This window comes from Eucyclogobius newberryi, unplaced genomic scaffold (assembly GCF_026437365.1).
Source record: "Eucyclogobius newberryi isolate DKJ021-1_F unplaced genomic scaffold, fEucNew1.0.hap1 SCAF_14, whole genome shotgun sequence".
NCBI lineage: Eukaryota > Metazoa > Chordata > Actinopteri > Gobiiformes > Gobiidae > Eucyclogobius > Eucyclogobius newberryi.
Window position 1 is genome coordinate 9,403,312 of NW_027315768.1, and position 14,809 is coordinate 9,418,120.

General features: G+C 42.2%; 1 protein-coding gene across 1 annotated transcript; it reads left to right on the plus strand.

Moving 5' to 3' along the window:
• Positions 1–4,429: 4,429 nt before the first annotated feature.
• On the plus strand, positions 4,430–14,222 carry LOC140359253 (trace amine-associated receptor 7h-like). The gene is made up of 4 exons (XM_072444113.1): positions 4,430–4,514; positions 8,579–8,715; positions 9,795–9,923; positions 13,319–14,222. The coding sequence occupies exons 1-4, from the start codon at positions 4,430–4,432 to the stop codon at positions 14,180–14,182; spliced, it is 1,215 nt and encodes a 404-aa protein (XP_072300214.1). The 3' UTR covers positions 14,183–14,222.
• Positions 14,223–14,809: the final 587 nt, after the last annotated feature.

A 14,809-nucleotide genomic window follows, 5' to 3' on the forward strand; every position in this document is an offset into this window, starting at 1 on the left:
AGTATAATGCAATATTATGAATCAGAAATTATTTGTTCATGTGTACTAAAAAGGTGTTTAGTTAACAATGTTGGGTCACGTTACTTTAAACCCTTGTATGGTGTTCATTGTTTTGTTACTCAGCTGGTGTTCCGGGTCTGTTGGACTCGCTGTATTTTGGGGGTTTTAATTAAACCCAATAAAACAATTTTATGGTAAAATACTCAACAGATGTTTACTTTGTCCCAATTAGAAGCAATATAAACATCAAATATGTTAAATATTTGCCCTCTAACGTCCTCACACATTTATGAATTAAAGTGCTACTTGTTTTTTTTTTGTGAAATCAAGGACATCAATTATACCCAAGATAAGAGTGGACAAAATTAAACTAATTTACAAATGAATCAATGTTTTTCATGACGATAAACTTTTATTTATTTGAATTTCAATGAACTTCATTAGTAATCAGGTAATTTGAATAGCAAAACACAGTTTACACGACGCAAGCTGTACACATGCAGTGACCATGTCACTCTAGAGCAGTCCTTCTCAAATGGTGGGGCGCGACCCCGGTGCGATGCTAGGGGGGGCGCTTCTGACCCCGGGACCTTGCTTTTTTTGCCACATTGAAATAACGTGTAATTGCACATCCACTACAGTAGGTGGCAGTAGCGCCCGCATTGTCCGTGAGAGCGCCACTGAATCAATGCGTGCAGGTATCAATACTGTTCTACTGTATTGTTTTGGGGCGCAGACGGCACAGAACGGGAAATATAAAATTCCGTGAACAACCCCTCAAGAGACCTCATGAAATAACATTTCACAGGGATGAAAAGACAGCGGATACATACAGAGACATTCTTCCTGGGGGGGGCGTGACAGAAAATAATTGAGAAGCACTGCTCTAGAGCCCCATTGAACACGTTGTCTACACAACACATGAGTGACAGAGTTTGGTTGTGTGTCTGTCGCAAATGTATTTGTTGCACTTGATGCACGTATATTGGCTCTTCAGGTCCATCTTGGGCCCACATACTTCACAGCATCGCTTTTTCTTGCTGCAGGGGCAGAAACACAAATCTCTCTCTCTCTCACACACACACACACACACTCACACTCACTCACACATCTACTCACACACACTCACTCACACACACACACACACACACCTACACACACACTCTCACACACACACACACACACACACACACACACACACACACACACACACACACACACACACACACACACACACACACACACACACACACACACACACACACACACACACACACACACACACACCTACTCACACACACACACACCTACACACACTCACACACACACACCTACACACACACACACACACACACACACACAAACACATACTCACACAATTACAGCAGGCCCACTCACATACATGCACACGCACACACTCTTGCTTGAGTAACGCTCAAATTCACTTCAGTGTCAGCGGAATAAGCATCTCTCTTTTACAGTCAACATCGCCCCTAAAACTGAACTATTCAAACATACTAAGCACTTACAAATATAGCAGCGTTTTACAGTGGAAATCTGGCGTGATAAAAGTTTGAAACTCTCTGAAGAACTTGTGTCTCTCGTTGTGTTTATTAAGAGGAATTCTGTGAGCTGTTGGTAAACAACCTTTTCAAGGACACCAAAATGGCAGATTAGAAATGGGCCGGTAATGACTCAGGACTGCGGCATCAAGACTGCTCTTCTTTAGGAGAGGCTTTATGACCGCAGTTTTCAAAGACATTGGGAATGTTCCAGATTGAAGCGACATGTTAACTATGTGAGTGAATGGTGCTAACAAACTGTTTAGTACAGACTTTAGAAATCTGGAGGGTAACACATCGAGGCAGCATGTAGATGTTCTCTGATCAGACTGTGTCTTCAGTTTATGGCTTACATGTAATGACGCATATTAGCCATCACTTTAACATGAAACTTAAACCCCTCTTGTTGTTCTCAGTCAGGGTTTTACTTTGCCATATACAACATACAACCATGAAAACCAAGACCATGAAGAAAAGCATTCTGGGATGCTGGTTTGGGTTGGGTTTTATACATATACATGTACAATAAACACATTTAATTAATTTATTACATTATTTTCAATTAAAAAATACTTTAGTTATTTAATCGTGTTACAACCAATAAAACGCAACAGGGACAGCGAAAATCGCCAGTTCAGATCTGAGTGGACAGAAGAGTTTATATTGCCTGAGCACGGCACCAAGCCTACGTGTTTAATATGTTTGCAGACTGTTGCGCTGTGCAAAAACGAAAATCTAAAGCGGCACGTCAACGCCACGCTGCTGCTAGTTTTAATGCCAAATACCAGGAAAAAGCTGGGAAGCGTAAACAAAGATTATCAAATATGATATCATCACACAAGCAGTCAATGTGCATACTAAATAAATTAACCTCTGTTCAACAGAATGCCACTGCTGCCTCGCTGATTGTATCTTGGAACCTCGGAAAATTAGGAAAGCCATTTATTGATGCTGAAATAATAAAAACATGTGCAGTTGCTATGGCAGAGGAAGTCATAAGTTTTGATGGCAAAATGAAGAAAACAGTTGTAGAACTATTACAGCAAGTAAGTGAGTAATTCATTTATTGCACTTTATTGAGTCATGGTGAATTGTGAGATTAGTTACCATTTTTTCCTCAATCTTAGGTGCCCCTATCCGCCAACACAACTGCGAGGAAAGTGTTGGCAAAGGATTGCTTCTCCCACCTCCTTTCTGATTTAAAAGAACCACAAGTACTGTCCCTTGCCATTGACTCATCCTGTGATAGGACTGACATGGAACAATTATCAGTGTTTGTAAGATTCTTTGATGGGAAGAGTTTTCAGGAGGAGATGCTGTGTTTGCTTCCTAATCCTGGGCGCACAACTGCTGCTCACAAAGGCTTTGTGATTAGACTTACCGCAAATAACCCAACACTTCTGGTTCTGCATTCTATCATCTACAAATCAGTGTTGTGGGCCAAACTGTGTGGAAAAATGAAACAAGTAATGGACTTAGTGACTAGTGAATTTTGTTCTAGCCTGCAGCACCGCCTGTTTCACTAGAAAGGACCACAACCCCAGCTATGATGCAAAGTGTTTATTGGCAGGCGAGAAACATGAACAACACAAATGTACAGAAGTTGATGCCGTTTTGGGGCTTCTTGCCATGAGGGCTGAAGGCTCTTGGGCCTAGATATCCCCAAAAGAAGCTTAACAGAGGCAGTGTGTATTGGCAGAATGGAGAACGTGGAGGTAATGGTGGGTGTAGACCTGGAAGGCCATGGAGAACTAGTGCTCCATGATATAAAGAGGCGGTCAACAACTCCTTAACTGGAGGCAGATATGGCAGCGCCAATGTGGGAAAAGTTTGGTAGGAAATGTGGGGACCAGGCCAGGATCTACTTTAAGTAAAGGATGAACCAGACCCTGTGGGAAGAGGTGGCATGAAGGAAGAGGCGGCATGAGGGAAGAGGCGGCATGAGGGAAGAGGCGGCATGAGAGAAGAGGCTGCATGAGGGAAGAGAGAAGAGTCGGTGTGATGGAAGAGAGAAGAGGCGGCATGATGAAAGAGGCGGCATCCCGGTGCCCGAAGAGGGAAGAGGCGGCATCCCGGTGCCCGAATGCGGCTCTGGGGAATTAATGGATTAGCAGATGCCAGCTGATACTACGACAAGACCGATATAAGCAAATCCGGGATTACCATCCACAACTTAAAAAATGGTGGATGAAAAATAGGTATGATGGAAGTAGCTTAGGTGACATGAAAAATAGGTATGATGGAAGTAGCTTAGGTGTCATGAGTTTGCTTGGCGAAGCTAGCATGAGTCCTAAGACCCTCCTTCTCGGCAAGGAAAAACTACAAAACCTCTTTGGGAAAAAGTAGAAACCTTGAGGAGTTCCACGGTGAAGGGGGGTATCCGGCTCTCTCGGACGGACAGTCAGACATGCTTCAAATAGCAGCTAGACTGGAGTTGGGTCCACTCAGGTGGAGAACTTAGTGCTTCGAGATAGTATAACAGTTCAACTGGAGTTGAAGGGGTATCTCACCTGGGATTTAATTGGTTCGGCGGGACATGAAAGCGGGAGGCTGAAAGTATTCTGGCGCGGAGAAAGGTGGGTGGACGCAGCCCTTCTGGGTTAGCGCAAAAGGGCAATCCGGTGTTTGAGGAGGCTGGAGTCGATGAGGAGGCTGGAGTGGATCCTGGCAAAACTGCTTGGTGGGCAGACCAGAAAGCCTGGGCTTGAAGGGAAGTGGAACATAGGGTGGAACCTGGCAACACGGTGCCTGAGGAGAAAACGCTGGGACGTGGCAACACGGTGCCCGGGGATAAAATGCCGGAACGTGGCGACACGATACCCGAGGATGAAATGCCGGAACGTGGCAACGCGGTGCCCGAGGCTGAAATGCCGGAACGTGGCAAAGCAGTGCCCGAGGCTGAAATGCCGGAACGTGGCAACGCAGTGCCCGAGGAGGAAACGCTGGAACCTCGTAAGACTGGAACCTAACAACTCTGAGCCACAAAGCGAGGACCAAACGCGGTAACCTAGGATGAAATTCTGGAACCTGGCAACGCAGTACCCGAGGAGAAACTAAGCTGGCAACGAGGTGTCCGAGGAGAAAACGCCATTACGTGGCAATGCGGTGCCAGAGAATAAAATGCCGGAACGTGGCAATGTGCTGCCCGATGATAAAACACTGGAACTGAAGCTAGAAGCTGGGACCTGAAAACTCTGAGTCAGGACAAAACGCAGTGACAATGGCGACGCAGTGCCAGAGGATAAAACGCTAGAAACTGGCAACGCAGAGCCAGAGGATAAAACGCAGAAATCTGGCGATGTAAAGCCAGAGGATAAAACGCAGGAACCTGGAGACGCAGCGCAAAAGGATAAAATTCTGGAACTTGGCTACGCGGTGCCAGAGGATAAACGATGGAACCTGGCAACGCGGTGTCCGAGGATGAAGTATCTAGCAAACTGGTGATCAAGGAGAGGGGAGAGAAATTACTGCGAGTGAGGGTGAGAGAGGGGTGGAGAGAAATGGAGGGGGGAGGGACTGGGACCTGGCACGCAGATACCAGAGGAGAAAGCTAGCAAGCTGGTGCTCGAGGAGAGGGGATGGAGCAGAGAGAGGGAAGTGGAAGTGGGACCTGTCAACATGGGCCTGAGAAACGAGTGGAATCAAGGAACGAGTGGCAAACTCGCAAACTGGTGCGTGAGAAAAAGAAAGGAGAGGGGGGGAGAGAAAGGAGAGGAAGGTAAGAGTTTTTTCTTATTTTTTTTTTTTTGTTTTATTATTTTATAATATATGCATGTATATTGTATTTATTTACTTGTATTTCGAGAGATGCCAGCTTCTTTTAGGACAATAGTTGGATGCTGGAGTGGTGAGAAAATAAGTGAATGAACACTTGAAAGAGGTGATCAAATCTTGCAACTAGAAGAGAGGCTTCCAAGCTTGAGTGAAGGAAGGAGACGACGGAGGAGGAAGGAGATAACGTGGAGGAATACTTTACCTGGAGGAGCCGCTGCAGCCCGCGAAAGTGGCCGGGGCAGAGCGCACTCCGCAGTGAACACGAATTGTGTGAGCCAAAGAAGTTTAAACAACATGATTGTTGACGGCGCCGTGAAAACAAAAGCTTCTTCTTGAGCGCGGTCTGGAGACCTGCCGTCGTCCACGCGAACGGTCGGTGTAGAGAGAAATGACGAGTACGTGCGGAAGGCGCTTAACGAGCGAGGCCGCGGAATGCGCTGGGAAGACCGGAGCACTGGGAGGAGGGCGCAGGGCGCGAGGCGATCTCAATACCGGACTACAGAGGTGATCCGAGGCGGGACGTCTGCTGACGGGAGCCTGGCCCAAGCCCCCGGAAGCCAAGATGACCGCCATTGAAACCTATGGAGTTGCTCATTGGCGCATGGTTCCAAAAAAGGTTTTTTAGTTCTGCATTACTTCCTGAATACTGGTATATCTCCTCCCACTTTTGTGACGTCATCGCCGTGAGGCTTTGGCGTCGGGAGCGCGCACGTCACAGCAGCGTGAAAGACTCAGAACAGTCAACACGGAATTTTGGAATAATTCCGCTTGTAATGGTCTGTTTACGTAACGTATAATGATGGATTGTTATATCCATCTATAAATATACATGTATCATGTTGTAAAGCTCTGATATTTATAAAGAAGTGTTAAGATAAAAAGTCCGGTTTAATTGACAATGAATTACTTTTGTTCATTTAGAGGTGTAATAATGTCATCATTTTCTGTATTGTTTTTGGTTTAGGTATTTATTTTGTTATTAACTTTTCAGTTATTCATTTACATAATATAATTTGGCCAATAAGCATTTTTTTTTTTTTTTATCAAATGAGAAGAAATATAAAATCTAATCATCAATTCTGTTACATAATGGAGTTAAGCAGTATTTAATTATATTCACTTTCCTTTTGTGTCATTTTTGTATCATGTCAATCTTTAATAAATACAAAACACATTTGTTTATTAATGTATTTAATAAGAATAATGAACATGAATGAACTTGTTCAATAAATGTAAATCTGATTATAACTACAAATGATAAATTGATTTTAGCCACAGTTTTAAAGCTACAATGTGGTTAAATTGTCTCCTTATTAAGGAGTTTTGGAGTCTGTGCACTGTTCATTCTTTTTATCATCATTATTATTAGAAGGTTTATTGCCATTGTCAAACAACAGAATTCACAAACAGTGGAACTTGCTTTGGTGATTCAGTGCAACATAAAACAATGAACAAAGATAAAACAACCTGTATAAGTCAAATAGATCAAACTGAATAAGATAAGATATTCCTTTATTGTCCACACATGGGGAAATTTCGTTGTTGCAACGCAGGTTGATACAGAGGAAAAGGACAGATAAGTTTAAAAAGGACAGGAAGTTTAAAAAACACTCTTAATAGAAAAACTCTTATAAACAAAACTCTTATAAACAGAACCTTTCATTTCCTAATAAGGAATGGAGGGGAAAAATAAAGATAAAATAAAAACAGCGTAAGACCAAATAATACTAATAATAATGGTAAAATAAACACTCTATTTACATCAGTTATATGCACATGAATGTGACATTATTGCGTTAAATACTGAATATCTCAGTATTTAACAAGACTTTGTTTCCATGGCTACGCAGTCTTCTGGTGAAAAGGACTTCAGTAAACTCCTCCGTTCAGCTCCATCGTTTGACAGAGAGACAAACAGAACATGTCACAGCTTTAGATTATACAAGTCACATAACATACACTTCATTTGTATTAGATTTATACAAGTCACATAACATACACTTCATATGTATTAGATTTATACAAGTCACATAACATACACTTCATATGTATTAGATTTATACAAGTCACATAACATACACTTCATATGTATTAGATTTATACAAGTCACATAACATACACTTCATATGTATTAGATTTATACAAGTCATATAACATACACTTCACATGTTTAGATTATACAAGTCATATAACATACACTTCACATGTTTAGATTATACAAGTCACATAACATACACTTCATATGTATTAGATTTATACAAGTCATATAACATACACTTCATATGTTTAGATTATACAAGTCATATAACATACACTTCATATGTATTAGATTTATACAAGTCACATAACATACACTTCATATGTATTAGATTTATACAAGTCACATAACATACACTTCATATGTTTAGATTATACAAGTCATATAACATACACTTCATATGTATTAGATTTATACAAGTCATATAACATACACTTCACATGTTTAGATTATACAAGTCATATAACATACACTTCACATGTTTAGATTATACAAGTCACATAACATACACTTCACATGTTTAGATTATACAAGTCACATAACATACACTTCACATGTTTAGATTATACAAGTCATATAACATACACTTCACATGTTTGTCCTGAAGCTGCTTCACAGACACATGTGACACAGCAGTGTCTCTTTTGAAGAACAATTATCATTTAGTTTTTTTGGTCATAACAAAACAGACATTTTATAAATTCAAAGTACTGATTCTACACTGTTTACTTTTAGTCGAGGCACAAGTTATTATTAAAATACCTTTTGCTTAGGAGTCGTCAGGAGTTTACTTGAGATGACTCTGTGTCTGCAGTGACCTGTAGTGACCTGCAGTGACCTGTAGTGACCTGCAGTGACCTGTAGTGACCTGTAGAGCTCTGGTCAGCACAGACAGACTAAACTAACTGGTCAGGACGGTCAGCTCAGCTCTGGACGCCTGCTTCGCTCTGGAGAAGATGAGAAAGATACTCATTAGAACAGTCAAAGAGTGAAATTCCTTCTATTTTATTTTTAAACTAAAAACAATTTAGCATGTTTGGTCATTTTAGAGGCCGAACTCCTGAAATTGTCCGACCAAAAGGCTGCATTCTGAGGAGTGGCCACTACTCAATTTGGAGCCAGAGGCAGAGGGGGCGTACCCTATCCAGATAATATAATACATCCATGGCCTGGCCGTAAGTGAGAGCTGCGCCTGTGAGAACAGCTGAATGGTGGGACCGGACCGGTCCAATGGGATACCAGTGGAGGATGGCCCTGTATGGCTCGCCTGTTCTGGGCGAGGTGAGGCCTGGGTCGGGCCGATGCATCGGAAGGAATGAGGTCGAGTTGATCCGTAGAAAGGTAAGGAACGAGTGTGTATTAGAGCGAGGCCTCCCGCTGCCATGGAGAGTGTGCACGAAAATCATGAACACAGCTGTATGTGATCTGGATGATTAAATAGTCTAGCCGCAGGAAGGGGCAAATAATGATATTGACTAAACTCTGCTCAGCTCTGAAGTATATGCGGGTCCCAGACAGGCCCTGGAGCCCATCGCCTCCGCTTTTGGACTTTGTAAAGTTAATAAACCAAAGCCATGGTCCAACATTAAACTCCATTTACACCACGAGAAAAGCAACACAGCACAACTCCTCCACTGCGCATGTGCGCAGGACGACTCGGACGCACGTCTGCTGCTGAGTGTATTTTAACAGACAAGTCCGGCGCGTCAAGAACACGCGTTTGTCTTTCAAATGTACACGCGCTCAAATTCTGCGTCGGGCGCGATTACGCTGCCGCGGTCTGTACGAAGCTTTATGGTCAGGCCAGTTAGGAACAGACATAAAAACCTACAGTTTCAGCTACACTGCCCTAGGAGCAACCAATGCTGAGGGAAGTATGGCAGCTTGAGCACTATCATCTGCTTCTGACTACTTATTCTATCAAACAATATTTAATTTCACTTGCAATCTGTTCATTGCCTTTTCTTCTTCTTTTCCCACTGCAGTGGGACAGGCACATTGATGACCTGTGGACCCAGATGATCCTTGAGTCCCTGGAGAAGCGGTCTCTGCTCCATATGAACGGTTCTTCATCTGCCTGGAAGAACTGGTTCTCCTCCTGAGTGGCTCCAGCTCCACTCTCTGACTCGCGTCCGCCTGTCCGTCTGAGGGAGTCGGATCTCTCCTTCACTGTGGAACTCTAGGTTTCCCAAAGATGTTTTGTAGTTTTTTCCTTTCTGAGAAGGAAGGTCTATGGACAGGGGAGCCTGGGACATTGCCAAGTTGATTTTGGGCGTTACTAAAATAAATTGAATTGAACTGAGCGGGAAACACCTCCAAAGGTGGTGGAGAATGACCGAGCCAAGGTCCTCTGGGACTTCCAGATACAGACAGACAGAATGGTAATGGCGAACCAACCGGACATAGTGGTGGTCGACAAGGTGCAGAGTAAAGCTGTGGTGGTGGACATTGCAACACAATGGGATGCTAACATCCGGAAAAAGGGACACGAGAAACTAGAGGAATACCAAGGCCTCAAAGATGAGCTGGAGAAGGCCTGGAGCATGAAGGTAGCGATCAGAGCACTTGGGGCAGTGACCCCCAAACTGGACGAATTGCTTGAGCAGATCCCAGGAAAAACATCAGACATCTCGGTCCAGAAAATTGCAGTGCAGGAACAGTAACGATACTGCGCAGAACCCTCAAGCTCCCAGGGGCCTCTGGTAGAGGAGCCGAGCTTGAAGGGGAAGAAATAGAGACCACTCGCGGAGGGTGAGAAAGAGTATGTATGTATGTATATGTATATAATATAATATAATTTACCATATTTAAAACCAATGGATGTCCTCTAGTGTAGTGAATAAAGAAGAGTCAGTGAGACTTCTAAAATAAACATTACATTAATAATAATTAAAAAACAGTGACCGACCGAGGCTAAACCAGTTACATGTCTATCCGGAGACATTTTGAGTTATTCACAGATTCTGAAAGTGTGAATTCAAAGCTTTCATGATGTCTCACTCATGTAGACCTGATCATATTTGAGTAAGTTGTGGTCATTTGAATGTAAACAACTCTCAAACCCATTCACTGAGAAAACGGGGCTCAAAGTTTCTCACCTGAGTGAGCCCAGAGTCACAGGGGCGGGGCTCATTTGCATCTCATTGAGATAAGCCCTCCCCCCTGTCACACTGACACCACCTCCCCCTACAGCTGTCACTGAAGACTCAAGAGGAGTGTTGTTATTGATGGTAACTGGACTTGAATCAGAATTAGAAGTTACTATATTAAAATGGAAATACTTTGATTACAAAAGGCCCTGAATAGAATCAAAGAATCAGAATGAGAATAGGGTTCATTGCATTTGTCGATAAACATAATTCACAGGTGATTCAGTGCAACACAAACAACAAAAGATAAGATAAGATAGTCTTTAATGTTACAACGCAGTAGATACAGGGGCAAAGGACAGATAACTTATAGGAAGTTTAAAAAACACTCTTAATAGAAGAACTCTTATAAACAGATGCTAGGGCCAGGTATACGAACTGCAACGGGTCCATGGCTCTTGGCATCAAAGCTGTAAACAAATAACAGGACATTTAAGAAATGGCTAACTATTTCACATAAAACATTAACTTTTTTTTTTTTTTAACACAATGTGAGAGTTTCAATATAAATACCTGAAGTGCTGATAACTCTTGATCTTTGGAAGCCGTCTGAAGAAGGGACTCAGATGCTTCTGCCAGTCCAAGTTCTTGACAAACACTTTGCCATCCGCCGTTCCAACAAGCTGTAGGATACTGAGGTGAGACTCAGGAGAGCTGTTTTCCACTCCCTGATGACAAGGGCGACAATGTAAAAAAATGAGAACAGAAGAAACATATCTTAAGCAGAGAGCAGCACTGAAGTTTTGCCAGGCTAATGTTTACACATTACAGTAGTCAAATAATATAAACTAACCTCAGCGATGTCTTCCAAAGTGTCAACCCTGGTCTTCATGTATGCTCGCTTGATAAGTCCAAAGCCGCAATCAGGGGAGAATTTGGTGTGGCCAGCAATGAGGAAGTGGATGTCCATTGTGTAGTGAAGCTTGGCCCCGGCTGCAGAGGGTTGGACGGAAAGTGTATCTGTAGTAGACAGAGAGAGAGAAAGAAGATTAGATTAATACATATGACATTTGATTAAGACGTATATCTCTCTATAATTGCTATATTGCATTTGCACTATTATTAGTACCTGCTGTGCAAAGTCAAAGCTGTAATGCATCCTGATGTCTTTGCTTGCTGGCGGTGAGGGTCCGAAAGACAGCACATTAGATTCTGTTGTAGAGATCTGTGCGTGGCCTGCAGCTTCTGATGTGTGGGAGAAGCTGTTTCCACAGTGATCTGAAGCTTGATGTACAAACTGCAGGCTCACCTGAAAAACAGATGTTACTTATGGTTAATTATACTCTAATCATTAAAACACGAAAATCACCAAAATAATGTTTTACACTTACCACGCTCCTTAGCAGACTTCACGTAGAGACAGGTCATGTCAGTCAGGGTGTCTTTGCCAATTCTGAAAAGGGGAAAAAAAGGATTAGGGTTAACAGAAATATGGGAATAACACGCTTCACATAACAGTTCACATTGGTATCGGGAGTTGTAGTTTTTTTCTCTTCCCACGCCGAAAAATAACCCGATAACATAGCAAAGTTTAGCTTACAACTTAGCTCCGAATAGCTGCGTTTAGCTCTGGGCTGTGGGGCTAACAGCCGGTTTAGCACCATAAAATACACACAAAGCACAACCCACGGGTCAAGAAATACTACATAAGTATATAATTTGTACAGACAAAACGCCGAAAAATAACCCGATAACATAGCAAAGTTTAGCTTACAACTTAGCTCCGAATAGCTGCGTTAAACACACACAAAAGCACGACCCACACAACCCACACCGGAGCAGACAAGTAAGATTCTAAAGTGATCACGAGACCGCCTTAAAACACAGCGTTAAAGCAATAATTTAGTAGTAAAGTAAAAGTGTACCTGAGTAAACAGTTCCGTTCCAATGTAGTCCAGGAAATGTAAGCTCTGAAGACTGTGCTCTGCAGACGGTCTGGAGTAATGAGAGGAAAACACAGAGCACGCAGCTGCCATGCGGATCACAGCTGATTGGTGGAAAATGTAAACAATACGTTGGCTAGAAAAAGGTGACGCCCCCCAGGAGAGCAGGAAAAAGACCCGAAAACTCCACATTTTTAACAGCTTAATGTATACGTTTAAGATAACCAATAGTGTTATCTGAAGCACACAGGGGCTTATTCATAACTTCAACTAGCACATTCTGCAAAAAAATGAAAATCACAAATTTGGGGAAAAAAAAGTAAAATGCTGTTTTTCTCAGTTTCACCGAGGTGGTCCGACAATTGCGGCGGTGGGGCACATATATCTCTAATAGCCTCCCTCAACTTTTTTGTTGCCCAATGAAGGATCCCTGTTGCTAGTCCTGAGGGAAGTTGGACACAGAGGACATCAGCAGGTAGGATATAAATTGATCTTGATGGTTAGTCTTAGGTGGTTAGTCTGACGATGGAGACTGTGGTGGAGGAAGGAGTGTGCTTCCCTCATCTCCTCAACAATTCCTGCAGAAAACCTCAGAGCCTTCCACTTCTAGTGTATTATGCCCTGCTCTGCCTCATCTCCCTGGTCACCACCACGCTCAATCTGCTCGTCATCATCTCAATTGCACACTTCAGGTATAAGGACATTTTTTATTGTTTTTTCTTCTTTTTTATTTTGTTGTCTTGCTGTTATTATATATTTGTTTGACATACTAGAGGTGACTTTTATATGTCCCATTGTGGGACAAATAAAGGTTCTCTAATCTTAAAGTTTAAGTTGATTATGTGAAATCATAATGATGAATTTGACCCTTTTTGCTTTCAGGTAAAAGCTCCTATGTGGAAATAAGACAAGCTTGTTATTTCTACAATTAATATTATTAAATTTAACGAAAATCTGATATTTTCTCTTTATTGCAGACAGCTTCACTCCCCTACCAACCTCATCCTCCTCTCCCTCGCCGTCTCAGACTTCCTCATTGGCCTTGTGGTGATACCAATGCATGGGCTGCTGTGGGGGACCTGTTGGTTTTTCGGGGACCTTTTGTGTGCTTCGTATTTCCTCATTCCTTTATCTTTAACAACAGGCTCAGTGGGAACAATAGTTCTCATTTCTGTTGACCGTTACATAGCCATTATTGACCCATTGCATTACTCAATCAGAATGACTGACAAAGTAATTAATCGCAGCATTTGTTTCTGTTGGTTCTACGCATTTATGTACGCCAGTTTTACTTCATATGACAGCTTGAAAAACCCTAGCAAATATAAGACTTGCTTAGGAGAATGTAGGGTTCACTTTTCAAAGGAAGCTGATATAATTTGTGTGTTTGTCATCCCAGTACTTATCATTCTTGTCCTGTATACGAGAGTATTTGTAGTAGCTATGTCCCAGGCCCGAATCATGCGTTCTCAGGTTACTTCAGTGACGTGCAAAGCCTCAAGGAAATCTGAGATCAAAGCCGCTAAGAACTTGGGTATTGTTGTGCTTGTGTATTTGCTGTGTTTCTGCCCCTATTACTGTGTGGCCTACTCTGGGTTCAACCTCGTGTTTCTGGGCGCTCCAATTGAAATGGTTATGCTTTTCATGGTGCTCGTTAACTCTTGTCTAAATCCTCTCATGTACGCTATGCTCTACCCATGGTTTAGGAAAACTATTGAACTCATTGTCACACTTAAGATTCTGAGATCTGGATCACGAGACTTTATGGTTCTCTAGTCAGATTGTAACAGCTTTCACAATATTTTGGATCAAATATTCAGCCAGACCCTGATACCTATTTGTGGTTAAATGTGGCCAAAGCACATGTTCAAATAATTATAATAAATAATAATAATTTAAAGGAGACATACTATGCTTTTTTCAGATACTTTGTAAAGCTATAATCTACTTATGTTGTAGTTTGTTTGTTCATTGTAAACCACAAAATTGATCTAAAATGGTCCCACCTCTTTATAGTGGTATTTCATCAAAGCAAACAGCGGATTGTCATTAACACGTTTGAGTTTTGAGAAGGGGCTATGTGACATTTTTTGTTCAAAGTACAGGGATATGGGCGGGGATAGTAGGTACGTGAAGACAGGAAGCTTCTTAGCACCAAGTTTTCAGGTCACATGATACAAACGGAAGCGGACAACAATGCAACATCTTTTTCTCTGAGAGTTCACAATACTTTTATCAATCGAACCAAATGTCCACTTCGCCTGTAAAATCAGAATCAGAAGAGGTTTATTGCTATTGTCAATGAACAGAATTCACAAACATGGGCGCTACAGACGGAGCCTTTGCCTGAGCTGCATCACATTAACAAACTTGGAGCAGGACTGTTAGGATTCATTCTTTGGG